Source organism: Pecten maximus, chromosome 19 (genome assembly GCF_902652985.1).
Source record: "Pecten maximus chromosome 19, xPecMax1.1, whole genome shotgun sequence".
NCBI classification, from domain to species: Eukaryota; Metazoa; Mollusca; class Bivalvia; order Pectinida; family Pectinidae; genus Pecten; species Pecten maximus.
In genome coordinates, this window is record NC_047033.1 from 12,502,661 (window position 1) to 12,518,075 (window position 15,415).

General features: G+C 33.7%; 1 protein-coding gene across 1 annotated transcript; it reads left to right on the top strand.

Annotated features, from left to right (window-relative positions):
- Positions 1 to 3,756: 3,756 nt before the first annotated feature.
- On the top strand, positions 3,757 to 13,168 carry LOC117317575 (EF-hand domain-containing family member B-like). Its single transcript, XM_033872411.1, is given in 10 exon segments — positions 3,757 to 4,079; positions 4,382 to 4,444; positions 4,677 to 4,931; positions 4,933 to 5,008; positions 5,509 to 5,833; positions 6,602 to 6,824; positions 7,638 to 7,833; positions 8,674 to 8,901; positions 9,719 to 9,900; positions 10,642 to 13,168. Coding segments are annotated over 10 exon segments (1,812 nt in total). The 5' UTR covers positions 3,757 to 3,995; the 3' UTR covers positions 10,822 to 13,168.
- Positions 13,169 to 15,415: the final 2,247 nt, after the last annotated feature.

Consider the following 15,415-nt stretch of genomic DNA (forward strand, 5'->3'; position numbering starts at 1 on the left):
TTTGTTTTCATTTCAAATGAGATTTTATGAAACTAATCTCGAAGTTTTATTTATTCCGCCATTAAAGAGAACGCACAGACGCTAGCTAGTTTGATCTGTAGTAAGTTTATTTGATTTACTTTTTCCAAGTTGTTGGTATGGTAGAGTGTATATTTTTCTCTAATTTCAGCCAGTATGTTGAGCATTATGTGGGTGAGATAGTCAATTTTGCTCCCATTCCCGTTAATCACCAGGAATGGACAAACTACATCTCACGTATCTGAAACAACTGGCCTCAAGTGTGTCGAAACCCATATCGATAATATTTAACAAAACATTAAAAGAGTGCAAAGTACCAACAGAATGGAAGAGAGCAAGGATAAGTGAAATTTTAAGGCACTGACAGAAAACTATAGGCCGGTGAATCTAACTTCATTAGTAGGCAAAACTATGGAAAGGCTAGTACGGGACCACATAACAATGCATATGAAAACAAATGACTTGTGTCTAGAAGAATGGACAGAGGCCTTGGACAAAGGAGGAGAAATTGACTGCGTGTACCTGTATTATCAAAAAGCATTTGACACTGTCCCTCACAAGAGGTTAATAAACAAACGCAGATCATGTGGAATAGGAGAGGAAATGCTGATGTGGAATAGAACATTTCTTATCGGCTAGGAAACTTCGGAATGGGGAGAGGTGACATCAGGAATCCCTCAGGGGTCAGTAATTGGGCCGCTGCTGTTCGTCATCTTTATCAACGATCTGCCGGACTTAGTCCAATTAAGCGTTTTCCTATTCGCCGATGACACCAAAATTTTCAAAATCATAAACACGGACAGCGACAAAACAAAACTACAACAAGATTTTCAAAAATTAGAGGATTGGAGCAAGATATGGCTGCTAAAATTCCACCCACAAAAATGTAAGCACATGCACATCGGAAAAGACTCATGGGGACCATATTAGATACATGCTAGGAAATCAAAAACTGGAAATGCCAAATTAGGAAAAGGATATAGGAGTCATAGTCGATAATGAGTTAAAAGTTGTTAAATACATAGCTGAAAAAGTAAAGAAGGCAAACTCCATGTTCGCAATTATTAGAAGAACTTTTAGACATTTAGGATCAGAAACATTTATTCCGTTATACAAGTCACTAGTAAATGTGGAACAAATAGAATGGGTACAAAGAGGAGCAACGAAACAACTTCCCGGGATGGCTCACCTAACCTACACAGAACGACTAAAAAACTAAAACTACCTACGCTAAGCTTCCGTAGAATTCGGGGTGACATGAACGAACTATACAAAATGACAACAAATAGGCCTAAATATGACAATTCTGCATGTCCAAAATTAACATTCTTGGCCGAAAAATGTAAAGGATTTCAACTAGAGGGAACACTAAAAAAAACTTTTTAAGGAGAGGTCAAATTAGAACTAAGGAAAAATTCTTTTACAATCTGTGTTGTAAATTTGTGGAACAGTCTACCAGAGAAAGTAGTGTGCTCAGACACTACAAACACGTTCAAGAACAGATTAGATAAAATATATGGAAGGACAGGGAATAATGTATGTACCGGAAGTCACAATAAAGTCTTAAAGTCAAACGAGTCTGATGTAGAGGGTCCCTAGGGAGCCTGAATCAGAAAACTACGCTAAGTAAAGCTAAGTAAGTAATCAAAATGTTGGATTTAAAAAAAAAATTATTAGCTATCAGTATCTCAATACCCATTGAACCAGTTAAATTGTTCTATGTGGGCAATTAAAAAGGAAGTATTAACGGGCCTAGGCTGGCCCCGTTTTAGAATAATAAGCAATATATCAAACAAAACTTCTGAAAATATGATCACGTTCGATTAGCTAAAACAAAACATGAGACCCAACAATTACCTAAAACAGAGACTTGTATATCTTATATACATGATATACAAGTCTCTGCCTAAAAACAATACCTATATGTGTGCAGGTATCACAGGTATCAAGAAAAGAAAACATCGTAACACATTCCATTGATTTAAATTGATTTTAATGAAAGTTATTTACAACCAAACAAGTTTTCGTCCAAAATGTTAGTTTTAGGGCGAAACAACCTAGGGCGAACGGGATTTAGAGCGAAACGACCCGGAATCCATGCAGACGGACCATATTGGAGAACGTGTGTTTAGGTAAGGCATTATTGGGCTGTCAGTATTCCCTATATCGTTTATCTATTTTCATTAGGGTACATTATACTTTAAGTGTTTAGGTCAAGTTGACCGAACTTGCCCCACGAAGGAATAGGTTTGCCTCACCCCTCCGGTAGTGAAAAGGCATTGCGCTGATGACAGACAAAACATTTTGTATGAAAATAAATCTATGAAATTATATTATATTTGATTGATGAAAGAATTGAATTATTTATGATTATGAAAAATATCTTCAAAACATACTTTCTGCGATATTTACTTGAAAATATTTTGTTTTAGCACGTGATGAGGATTTGCTTTCTTATAAACCGACCCAATGAGAAAAAAAATCGTTTGGACATTTGTAATAAATTAACACGAATAAATTAATGCACGTCAAATAACCTAAGAATTATCACAAATAAACTGACATCGTTAATTCAGAATATCATAACCGAAACAGTATCAGTGTGACGGTATATGAGATTTTTACGAATTTTCTTTGAAATATTAAGCAACATTAAGCTTCACGAGGCGGGAATTTTCGTCTGATAACCACAGCTACTTCGATAAGTTAGTGTTATGGAAGTGTTATTTACAACAATTGCAAAACAGGTTATATCAACTTATATAATAATAAATTATTAACCATGCTTGTTGGCTCCGGTGGATTCTTAATTAAAATCTAGAGAGAACAACTTAAACGTGAACCAGATATAGAATGATATGGTTTATCAAAGTTGTTCGTCATCCAATGCAGAGACCTATATACAGTATATATGTCTCTGTCCAATGGCATCAACAAAAGCAAGACATTCTTTCTATCTTCTATGCACCCTTAAAAAGATTGTAATGATAACAATAGAGTAGATATCAATATAAAGTATAAAGTTTATATCAATATCGACTCTATTTTTTATTATAATAATTAAAACTGTAGGTCTCGCACAACTAATTCAGCCAATTAATCAGCTGGTCCATGGAGAACATGTGTTTCGATCTTGCTCTATTTCAAGAGTAAATAACATATAATTATATATGAAATGGGTACTTTCTTAATATTTTGCGAGAATAAAGAGTTGGGTCTTCAGATTTTGAAAATAAAAGATATACACTCCTGGTATAGATAGTAAGACGTAGGATTCAAGGTGTAATAAAAAGGCGGGATAGGCCCAGGATCGGGGTTATGGTCTTCCAAGTACTGGTGTACTCTTATATGCTATCAAATCTATCCAATAACGTCATTTTTTAGGTAGAAAAATCTTCAAATTTTAATTTGATATAGATTTCATAACATTTGAACTTCAAATGAGCGATTGGGGGGATGGAGTCATTGGTAATAACATATAGTGAAATAATTAGTTGTTGAGACCTACTTGTTACGTTAGGAGGTAGGAATTATCTCCCTTGAAATAAATAATCGATACCGTATTTCCATAAAATAGTAATGGTTATTGGTTAAACACGACTATGTAAAGAAACAATATATTTTTTCATGCTTTTGTTTTGTATGATGCCAAATAGTAATCTGTTGTAAACATTTTAAAAGTTTCGCTTAATACGAAAATAACACCGGAAGCGACATTGAATTGACCTTATCTCTGTTGCTAAGGCTTTATCAACAAAGTGCCAAGAAGCTGCATGTTCCGCTGTTTCTCGAAGGGGTTCACCCGCGTTATCGCCGGGAAACAGCCTTCAAACAGATAGGACAGATAAAAAAAGTATCATTTGATTCGATACGTTTCATTTTATTTGATGCGTATTGATTCCGTTATAACTATAAACATTAATTTATTGTAACATTGATTCGTGTCAACTTGTTTGACGAGAGGTGCATATGAAAACATGTCTTCAGTAACATTACCGGGAATACAAACGGCTGGCATTTATACCGGAAAATACAAAGATTGGTCACCGGAATTAAGATCGGTAAGTGTTTCACCATATCAACATGTCGCAATATCACATAGTTGTGGATTTTATTTTAATCTTGTGTTGCTAAAACTGATCAATGCTTGGCATATAGGCTAATGAATTGTTATATTTAATGTCCTACAATTCATTGAGGCTACCCAACTGTCAAATAAATAAAGGGATCTTTGACTGTGCTGAATTAGATTTTATCTCATAAAAGTGAATATAGAATATAAAGAAGCATTGAAGATGATATAACTTGTTATGTGAGATGTATAGATGTATATGTTTCATAGCTGTGATCACATCCTTTTTAGGCTGGAAAGTTAACTGCAACAGGTGACACAGCTTTATCATGCCTGAAACCTAAAGATAATAGGGTGAGTACACACAACTTTCTTTTGAATAATCATTTCGGTACATGTTAATTTATGAAATTTATGATACAACAACATGATTATTCATAAATATTAGTATAATGATTGGTATTGACATGATAAAAACGTGTCTTCCATCAAAACATCATTATTTTAATTTCAGTTTAAAACATGTTAAACTTAGCTGCAAGATTTATATCAGCTTGATTGTAATACAACTTTAACATGTTTTCAGCCCCCATCTGCAGATGTTATCCGGAGATTTAGGGCAACATTAAGACCTGATGCCGGTCAGATGAGAGTTTTCTATGGCAAGGCGTCCGACCCTCATCGTCAGTGGGCGAAGGACATGTGTCATGGGATTAACACACAGTCATCTGCTAATGCAGGCGAACTGGCCAATCCTAATCCAAAAACATTGTTCCAGCAGAAGAAATTTGATAGGAAGGAGCTTATCTATGCCAGTCACCTCAGAGCTCCGCTTGGGAACTTCACACAACCAGACTCCATGTCTGCCAAAGGGCCTGAATACAGATGAATTTACATTTGGAATTCCAACAGAATTAGGTACATATAGCATATTTAGGGTCTAGTAAGTAAAAGCAACAATGATAGTCTAATATAGTTATTGGATGCATATTACTGAAATAGATATATGATCAATGAAGTTATATTGACAGACAAGTATATGGTCAAACTTTTTAAGACAACCAGCATTTAAAAATCTGAAATATTGATTTTTGTTTAAGCGTCATTAAAAGGAAATGAAAACACACCATTGTAATAATACTAATAAAGACAGGGCTATTGTAGGTTAGATTAGATTTGTACAAAAAAGACAGGTAAAGCTTTCCTGATAATCTGTATAATATATTGTATTCATATGTCTGCGTTGATCAGAAAAAAATCAGCATTGTAGTTTGAAATTCAATCAGAGAAATATATAATATACAATGCATACCATGTATGTAATTGGTTGGTCAAATAGTTTTACTCATTCTTTTATCAATCAATCAGAGAAGCACTAATGCTTGTAAAACTTAATTTGTTCCTTTTGTTATTTTTAGATATTGGTGCAGGTGGATTAATTAACCCCAATAAAACCTATGCAGAAGTAGAGCAAGAATCGGCCGTGGGACACGAACTGTACAGAGACACCCACACTGATTATAATGTAGGCGAGCAGCACCATAGGAACTACACCTCCGAGGGTTTTAACTCTAAATCAAAGTTCGGAATTCCCACACCTCATAGTAATGATGGCAAGAAAGTCCGTCAGACTCTTCGATGGATGTCACAGGCCCAACAGGAAAAAGCCACCAAAATTGTGTCAAAACGTGTGGATGATTTCCGGGAAAGAACACAGCCTCAGCTAGGAACTGTTCATGATCCGTAAGAAAATAGCCTCACTTTAGATAAAATGAATGTCACTTTTCTGTTAATATTCTTTTCTGTTAATATCATGTTTTCTTGAAATACCATTTTTCCTCCAGTGTGGACCTGCCACAGGGGCATGTCTAGTCTTCTTACTTCTATATATCTGCATTTCTGGCTATTTTCCAATATAAGACTAGACATGCCCCTGTGGACCTGCTGCAGCAGCAGGGGACTTCTATAGTAGAAAATAGGTATTTAAGGAAGATATTCACCAGGAATTTAAATTTAATTTTGCAAAGTTGGAAATAAAGATAGATAGATAAATAGTTTCATAAGTCATGTCAATATATATAGGTCGATTATTAATACTTTATAAACAGAAGTCAGTTGTATCTGAATAGAGGACAATAATGATCTATAAATAATAGACATGGTCAGTGAAACATCAATCATTTCAAACCTAATGTTAAAGATTTATTTCCCTCTAATTCTGGCTGTAATTAAATACAATTTTTATGGGTCATCAGTACAACAATAAATCCATGCCTAGTTACTGGTTTAAGTCCACCTATGTCTATTGCATTCCATAAACTAACAAATGATTTTCATTTTCCTGTAATAAGCACATCCCCTATTTTTAGTCAAAGATTTGCCTTCAAGGCACTCTTGGCTTATTACAGGAATAAATAAGATATCTTTGTGTCACATGTATCAGTATTACCTGCATATAAAGGTCACCTATATATGAAGATATCCATTGAAATATGACCTATTTTTACTCAGGATCAAGGACACACTGAAGGTTGCTCCAGATCACACCTTTGGAATCCTGGTCAAACCAGACGAGTATGGAGCCGGAGACCTACTACACATGCGACCCCCAGGGACATATTTGAGGGGCAAGGACCGACAAAGGGGTGTTATGGCTGCAATCAGACAACATTTGAAGAAAGCCAACTATCACAACTTCCATGACCTGCTGGCAGCCTTCAAACATTATGACAAGGTGAGATGGGGATTCAAAGAAATCTCTTCAAATTCTCATTAATCTATATCACTGGGTATTATGCACATGTATAACCCTGGTAAATACTAGCCGCAATATACCGCTCGGCTAGGAAGATCTTCTCTTTAGCTCGATCGGTTGAGCGTAAGGCTAGTAAGCCAGAGGTCCCGGGTTTGATTCCTAGCGGAGGCAGTGATTTAAATTTAATTAATCCTGCGCTCTGTTACATTGGCGCCCATGTAGGGACCCGGGGAAAATACTCAGGATTGCTCCACAAGCATCGCTGTTACTCCTGGAAACTCGAGGACGAGTTCTTTCCTGGAGGGGGAGTATGTAACCCTGGTAAATACTAGCCGCAATATACCGCTCGGCTAGAGAGATCTTCTCTTTAGCTCAATTGGTTGAGCGTAAGACTAGTAAGCCAGAGGTCCCGGGTTCGATCCCTAGCGGAGGCAGTGATTTAAATTTAATTTATCATGCGCTCTGTTACATTCATCCTGGTCCTTGCTTCCAAAGGGTATGGGGATGGCTTGAACACACTGTTTTATTTTAATTGTGACTACTTAATTGAATTGAATATCTCAAGAACAATTTGTGGATTAAATACTCGGATTTGATGAGATTAATTAGGGGCTTGTAATAAGCTGTGTAATTCATTATTGGCAAAAATCAAGAAGGAATGTTTATAACCATATTTATTCGTGAATTTTAGCCCCTGCTCACAAATAAGAAGACATTTCTTCATTTTTGCTGAATCATCAATTTTAAAATAGTGAGCTACATCTTTAACTGACCTCTTAACTTTTATTTTAGGACGGAACTGGCAAAATCAAAATGCAGGGTCTGAGAGAAGCTTGTGTCCAGTACCATTTACCTGTTGAACCAGAGTTATTGGAACAACTGATGGATTATTGTGACACTAACCGAGATGGCTGTATAGACTACTTAGAGTTTTCTAATTTCCTCAACTGGAAAGATAAAATGCCCTCTGGATTTGGGCCAAAGACTGGTAAGTTTGGACATGAAAATAGTGAAAAGTTATCTAATTCGACCCTAGTATATTGGTGATATATTTTACTAATGGATTTTATTATGGTGTGACCAATAATTGGGGAAGTATTCCTTCAGGAGACATAACTGTCAAAAAAATAAAATTAAAGATCATTTACACTTTTAATTGAAACACCATAAAATAGTACAGTAAATGTGTTAATTAGTATAATTTTGGAGTGAAAGGAACTTTCCAACATTTTGTACACAATTTTTAAGAAGTTTAACCAGTTCACAAATTACACGGGTGTATAAATTACATAGCTCAATCAAGATCAGGAGAATTATTAAAATGACAAGAGACCAAAAGAATTTTGAGAAAATTTCAGCAAACAGGCTAATTGGGTTTTGTTACAAATTAATTTACATATAAATCTGTATCATAAGTTCAGAGCAGTCTTATAATCATCAACTAATTATTTGTTAAGATGAATCAAGAGATCTTTTAAATTGATGAATTATATCATGTTTAATTTTTAGGTTCGGAATATACACATGTGCTTGCCATTAATTTGAAATCCCAATATAGAAAATTATAAAAAAGTTTTATAATGTGGGTATTGTACCTTGATTCCCATCCAGATTATAACATTTTTTTTCTCGGCCTATTTTGTATTTCTCAGTCGCCTCCTAAACAACTTTATGCCCTAAGCATTACTGCCAAATCCTAGAAGGATCAAGGAAACAGCTTTATGATGCATCTATTTGATTAATAGTTTTGCTTTGCTACATCTAATTCTTAATTTCTATTGAATGATTCTAGTTCATATATTGTGTGTTTTTTGTACAATTCTCACAGAACCTCCAAAAACTCCAGTGACCCCAAAGTCGGCCCCCAGTCCCCATGTAAGAACCCCTCACTCAGGATGTGAAGTACAGGTCTCTCAGGAGGACCTCCAACCTAAGACCCCCCAGAGTGCAGAAAGTACCCCGCGACGACTACAAAAACAGATAGATATGGCTATTGGTAATCATCGTACCAGCTCCAGTATGATTAACGCAGTCATCGGTGGTGTGAACACAAGAGGTATGTATACATATACATCACTATAGGGAACAAGATTTGTACCTGATGCCACCATTGAATGTTTGTACGAGGTGACTAACTTTGGGATCTTGTCTTTTCTCAGCTTTCAAGTTTCTCCTTCCTACCTAATGTCGACCTTATGGCACTGCCTCACATTTTTATACTTATGTATATGTCCCAGTAAGGAAGGCTTACAGATACATTGTATTACATTGAAGTGTTTCAGAGAACCTAGTAGTTCGACTTAGGCCCATTTAACACTGTGCTGCAGTATGGAGATAAGAATTGTACCTGCTGCCTCAGGTGCATCATTTTAAAGAGGCGACTACATTTGGGATCTTATATTTTCTCTTCATAACAATCTTTTTTTCTTCCTAATGTCTCCCTGAATTGACACTGCCTACTTTTTACCTTGAATTCAGCAATAACCCTGTGAGGAAGGCTTTGGCATTTTACTTTGTTTTGTTACATGGAACCTACGAATTCTTCTTATTTCTGTGATGGACAGTATATTTTTGTATTTACTGGTGTGTTCTCTGGTATATCCTTAAAAAAGATCATGTAGCTACATAAACATAAATTTGATTAGGTTTAATTTGGTCCAACATACTTTGATCTTCATAAGACAAAAATTAGCCTCAGCATTGGTTTAAATGTTTTTATATCTGAAACTTGCAACAAATAGCCATTATGTAAGTGCAAAGAAAACCCTTGGATTTCAGAGATGTAATTTTACTAATTTCCTCATGCTTCTAGCATTCCTGGTTAAAATAGATTAGAACCGAAGACTCATTTCACCTTTAAATTCAATTTTCAGATTTTAGGACATATGGTGTCCCAACCATCCGTACAGACCTTCCAGGTCCAAGGATCCGACGAGTGGATGACAGGAAGAATTATGGGGATGAATCAGATGCATATGGTCTGATGAACCCTTCTATGTTTAGCCGCAGAGGTGTATTTGAGAAAGACTTTCTTCTACCCCGTACACTGGAGGAGGTGAGAGTTATAAGATACTTCTGACACAGGGGGAAACCTCAATACTTAAACTATGGTAAAAAAGGTCGGGGTTCATCTACCCTACCATGTTGGTTTTCTCCGGGTAATTTAGTTTCCTCCCACAGTGAGACCCTTCAAGTGGTTCCATCCAGGCCTACAAGCATGATAAATATAAGTTGTATTCACTTGTTTCGCGATTGTTGTAAGATAAATGTAGTTTACCTACATTAATATATAAACCTACAAATTGATAAATAAAATTAAGTACCCAGGGAACATAAGACATCATATAATCACAGTTTAATTAATTATAATTATGCATTTTTTCTGTTAAGTGATAATCACTTTCAAAATTTTTTTTTAACTACAATAATGTAAATCACTTTAGAAATACAGGTACATGTAGTAGTTAGAGGATCTTGCTTAAAGCATGTGGCATATCTCAAATTATTGAACTCATTTGAATAATTCCATATGATAAAGCCACAAGTGTAAGATTCTGTTTATCACACAACTATATGGCGGCATGCTTTTCTCTAAAGAGAAAATCATGTAACGTCATATGGTTATTGTGATGTCACAAGTTATTCATGACATCACAATAGTATTATAAATGTGTCTTAATTTATGATATTTATGACATGGCAATATTGCTTGGTAGAACAGGCCAGAGTTATGTGATAATTTATGTCATATTTCAAAATGTTCAATATCATACCTGTTTTTTTTTTAAACTTTCAGATTAATGAAATCTTCACAAATATCGGTGTGAAGATGACAAGAGAAAATGTTGAGGTGTTGTACCATACTGCTGCAAAACAACATCCAAAGGGTCACGTCAGTGTTGAATCATTCCGAGGCGTCCTTGATGATGTGCTTGCCAACCAGGTCCTGGAGGGAAAACATCCACTCGCCATCTAGGTCAAAGGTCATGGTGGTCAGATCTAATATAGGTCAAAGTTCATTGGACCTTGTTTCAACAAACTTTTCAAAATTTCAAAAAGTTGTATATTACATAATGGAAAAATTTTGTGAAAAAGTTTGTGAAATGCAGACTTAATTAATGTTAAACAAATTATTGGAACATAAAAAGGTTGATGATGGTCTATGGAGTAATCAAGGAAATAGGGAATTTTAAGAATCAGTTAAAATGTTGATAAGAGATTATTTAAAAGGAAATTGATAATAGGCATTATCTCCTAGAAATGTATTGAGAAGATTAATGATGGACAATTCATTGATAACATATGATTATGTAAAGTATCTTAATTCCTTCAGAATATGTGTAATTGTATGTAAAATATTTATCAAATATTTCCTGAGGCAATTTTCATTATTCCAATATACTCAGTCTGTTAAAAGAGATAACTTTCTATTAAAAATCACATTTATGAGCTTCAAGGTAGTATTAACTATATTCATGTACCAGTAATAACATTTAGATAAAAAAAAATTGTAAATATTTACATTACAACATTATTAGCATGACATGGATATATGAATAAAGACAATGTTATTTTTGCCATCATTTGTGCAAGAAATATTGGTTTATTGTCAATGATTAAAGAATTTTGAAATCATATAGAGAGGGTACATGTATTCATCCTGGGCTTAAACTGTTTTGTCGGAATCCCTATGTTATTAGGGATACTGCTATGTACAAAAATGTATACAAAATGTAGGTATGATATATTATTTGTCAACCACATGTAATTTTAAAGAACGATATGCAAAACAATTTGCATTTTAGTTTTCATAGCATTATATGTTAAAAATTTGCTACAGATCTGTCATGTTGTTGGAAGCAATTTTGATAAACACCATGTAGAAACGAGATTAAGATGTGACATGTATCTGCAGTATTCTGTGAATGATTCTTATGCAAATTGTGATTTCAACTTATATGCACAAGACATTATGCAAGATTTAAGAAAGTTTTCTTGGATAAAAAATGACATCCATATTGTATTTGAAATGTCAAATGTTTTGAAAATGAATGCCATTTTTAAAGCAATTCTCCAGTATTGAATTCTTAAACTTTCAGGTGAAATCTACAGTATTGACAGCATACTCTGCTTTAATGGGGGAAAAAATAAGGCAGAACATTAGTTGATTTATTATTTGTTCATGTTTGTTAAATGTCGTTACAAGAAATCAAAAATTGTATCTCAACAGCATTAAATAGATGTTTTGGTGTAAAATGTATTCAAGAGAGTCACAATTAGATACAGCACACAATTTCTCGATGCACACTTTAAATCCAGTAAGTTTTGAAAGAAACACACCCTCCAACATAGATTTGTGATTTCTGTTGTTATACTAGTACTAAGAATGTACATAATTTGTGCTTAAGACAATATAGTAATGAGAGGGATTTAAAATTTGCCTTTAGTTATATCTAGTGCTTATCCTGAAAATAATAATTTTCAACAATCCTAGCTATTCTTTCTTTTACTTAAATTGTCAATTTATCAGTTTTTCTCTTGAAAAATGGATTCACCTGTTTTTTTTTTATTTCAATAGATAGAGCACACCAACATGTTTTGTAAACACACTTGATAAACTCTGAAGAGGTCTGTGAAACAGACGTTTTCTTTCAAGCAATCAATTTCACCCTCAGCACCCGCCACGCCTACCTGATGATGACTTGCCTCCAGTTAGTCTCCACCCATTGTTCTTCGTTGTTTAGTGTTCAGCTTTTGTACATTTTGCTTTAGATGATATTACTGATTGCATTCAGGAAATTTTTCCTTTTCATGGGGTAAAATTTTCTGATTATTGGAAATTGAATGAAAAATGGAGTAAGTTTCATTTCCTCTGTCGGCAAATATACAGAAATATAGTTGTCAGAGGTAAAAATATACACTTTTTCAAATATAGAATTCAATTTTGAATGAAAGTGTGTTGTATTATGTTGTTCAACATGTAATGTCCATGTGTGTAGGATAATGTGCTATCTTTATGTTAACGGACAAAGTTTACATAACCTGTATTCCGTCCAAGCTGTCAGAGCCAAACTGTGATAAGTTAATTCAGACATTAGATTGAGTGATTTTTTTTAGTTCTTAGTTTTATGATATTTTAGATTGTAAATAATCTTTCAAAGTAATGCTTTTAGCTTTCAGACTTGTAAATATTGATTATATTTTAATATGTGGTACTATACCCTCGTGTACATATCAATTGTTCATTTTATTTTGTATTACTTTTATAATATAAACTTCCGCCCTATAGTACTTGAATACGAAATAAAATAGATCAATTTGAATCTTGTTTTGCTTTTTCTTTCTCCCTCCACTTTTAACTCTGATTGCTCCTATAGCTGTGAGAACCTTAGCTAGCTTAGCTCAACGTTAATATACCAGTAATTTTTCTCAATAACTGATGAAAATTAATAAACTTTGTTGTAGGTTATCTCCGACTCAAAACATTCACATAACAAGAAGCTTGCCAAGTGGGTTAAAATTCAGAATGAAAAAAAAAAGTCATTGTCAATGTCAGCAGGTCTGCAGGTATAATGGAGAGGTCTTAAAAAATGTCACAAAGAACACATAGGTCAAGTAAAACTGTAAACAACCAGGAGTGATGGCAGAGATATCTCAATGGGACCACCATCTTACTGTGGCGAGACCTTCAGCATGCTCTGTTGACCTGAAGAGTTATGTTGGTGGAAGTATCGTAATCCTGGTAGGGTCACCCATGCCAAACAGGTACAGGTGTTGGGTCCATCTGAGGTACAGTTAGGTGCCAAAAGTATTCAGTCGCGTAATATTTTTACTATATAAATCATGCATTTTGACTTTTCAATTAATTTTTATGACTTCGTTTTCAATGGAATTTATTGAAATTTCACATATATGTAAAGAATTATTTGCTTATTCCTCTGATAATATTTGCATCAATTTCTGTACCTGATTTCAAGAGATATTGCATGTTTAAGTTTAAAAAAAATTAGCAATGAAATTTTATTAAGTAAGAATAAAGAACAAAGTGACATCAAATTTTGGGCAACGTGCTTATATTGATCTATTTTAGGAAAATTAAGCAGCGGAAAAGTATGTAAAATATATCAGATGAATGAGCTAACAATTGTCTATGAGTGTATGGAAAATACATTGAAAAACGAAGTCGTTAAAATTCATTAAACATTTGTCAAAATGCATGAAATATAGAGTGAAAATATTACGTGACCGAATTCATTTGGCACGTTACTGTAACAGGATGACAGAAAGGTGAACCGTTCTCTGACATAATGTTTTCTCCAGATACAAAGTTATAACAACAGAAAAACTTGAATCTTACAATCACAATACTTTATTGATTTGGTATAAAATATATTTTGAAAACTTTTGAAAATATCTAGAAAAATTTCTAAAACAACCCTGTCCCTATAAATCCTTAACAAAGATGGAATGATAAATTAAGATATAGAGGATATCTAAGAGTGTCTTCAGTAATACATAATATATTTCAAGAATGTGGCTAATATTTTGTTATTTTTCACAAGTGCATAGCACAAGTGAATCTTACATTACATTACATATTATTACATTATATTCAAAATATCATGCAGCCACACTATTGAAATATATTTGGTATTAGTAATACTACTACTGAAGATACTGTTAAAATTTTTGTTTATTACATTTCATAGCAAAATATTCCGAGGCAGCGTAATCTCCAAGAAATCATTGCGATCTCCTGTCAACGGTTCACAAATGTACACCAAATCATAACGTTATGTATTCTATCTTGCATTATGCCGTCATATAACATGACGGAGAGCTATATGCAAATCTTAATTTTCCTCATTGTCATCTGAAAGCAGCGTTCTAATTGGTCAAATCAGAAAAACATAAATATCAGAAAAAGTGATATTTTTCATTAGTGAAAAATATCACTTTTATGCAATGAATAATTTTCAGTATTTTGCTGGAAAAAATGTAATAAAAAAAATAATCACACTTACAAGACAACCTGTTTTTAAAGATAACAATAGTCAACAGTCATACTGATATATAATGTAAAAAAAATATAACAGTTAACACCCTAGATATATACCAACCAGATTTTCTCCTTTAAACAGGAGTTGTTGCCCTTATTCTATCTTTTCGTAATGCAGAGTTATCTGCTCTTGTAAGCAGGATGGTATTGAATGTTATGTTATTTGTTTGTGAGAAAACGACATAATATTCTCATGGAAACTAATGATGTAACAATCAATGCCAGCTCACAAGAGCAGATAACTCTGCATTATCAAAAGACTGAATATCCCTGAAAAATTATATGATGTACATCTTATGTAAATTTCCATGAAGAAAAAAATATTAAATAACATGATTTAATGATATATTTTGTCTTCATTGAATCATACATCCAAACACCAGATATATATGTTACAAAATTAGAAAGAATATTTGGACTGTAAATCTGTAATGCACAACATGATAAAGACAAAATTAAATACAATATGTGAATATACTATGAAATGTGAAAACAGTAAAAATATCACATT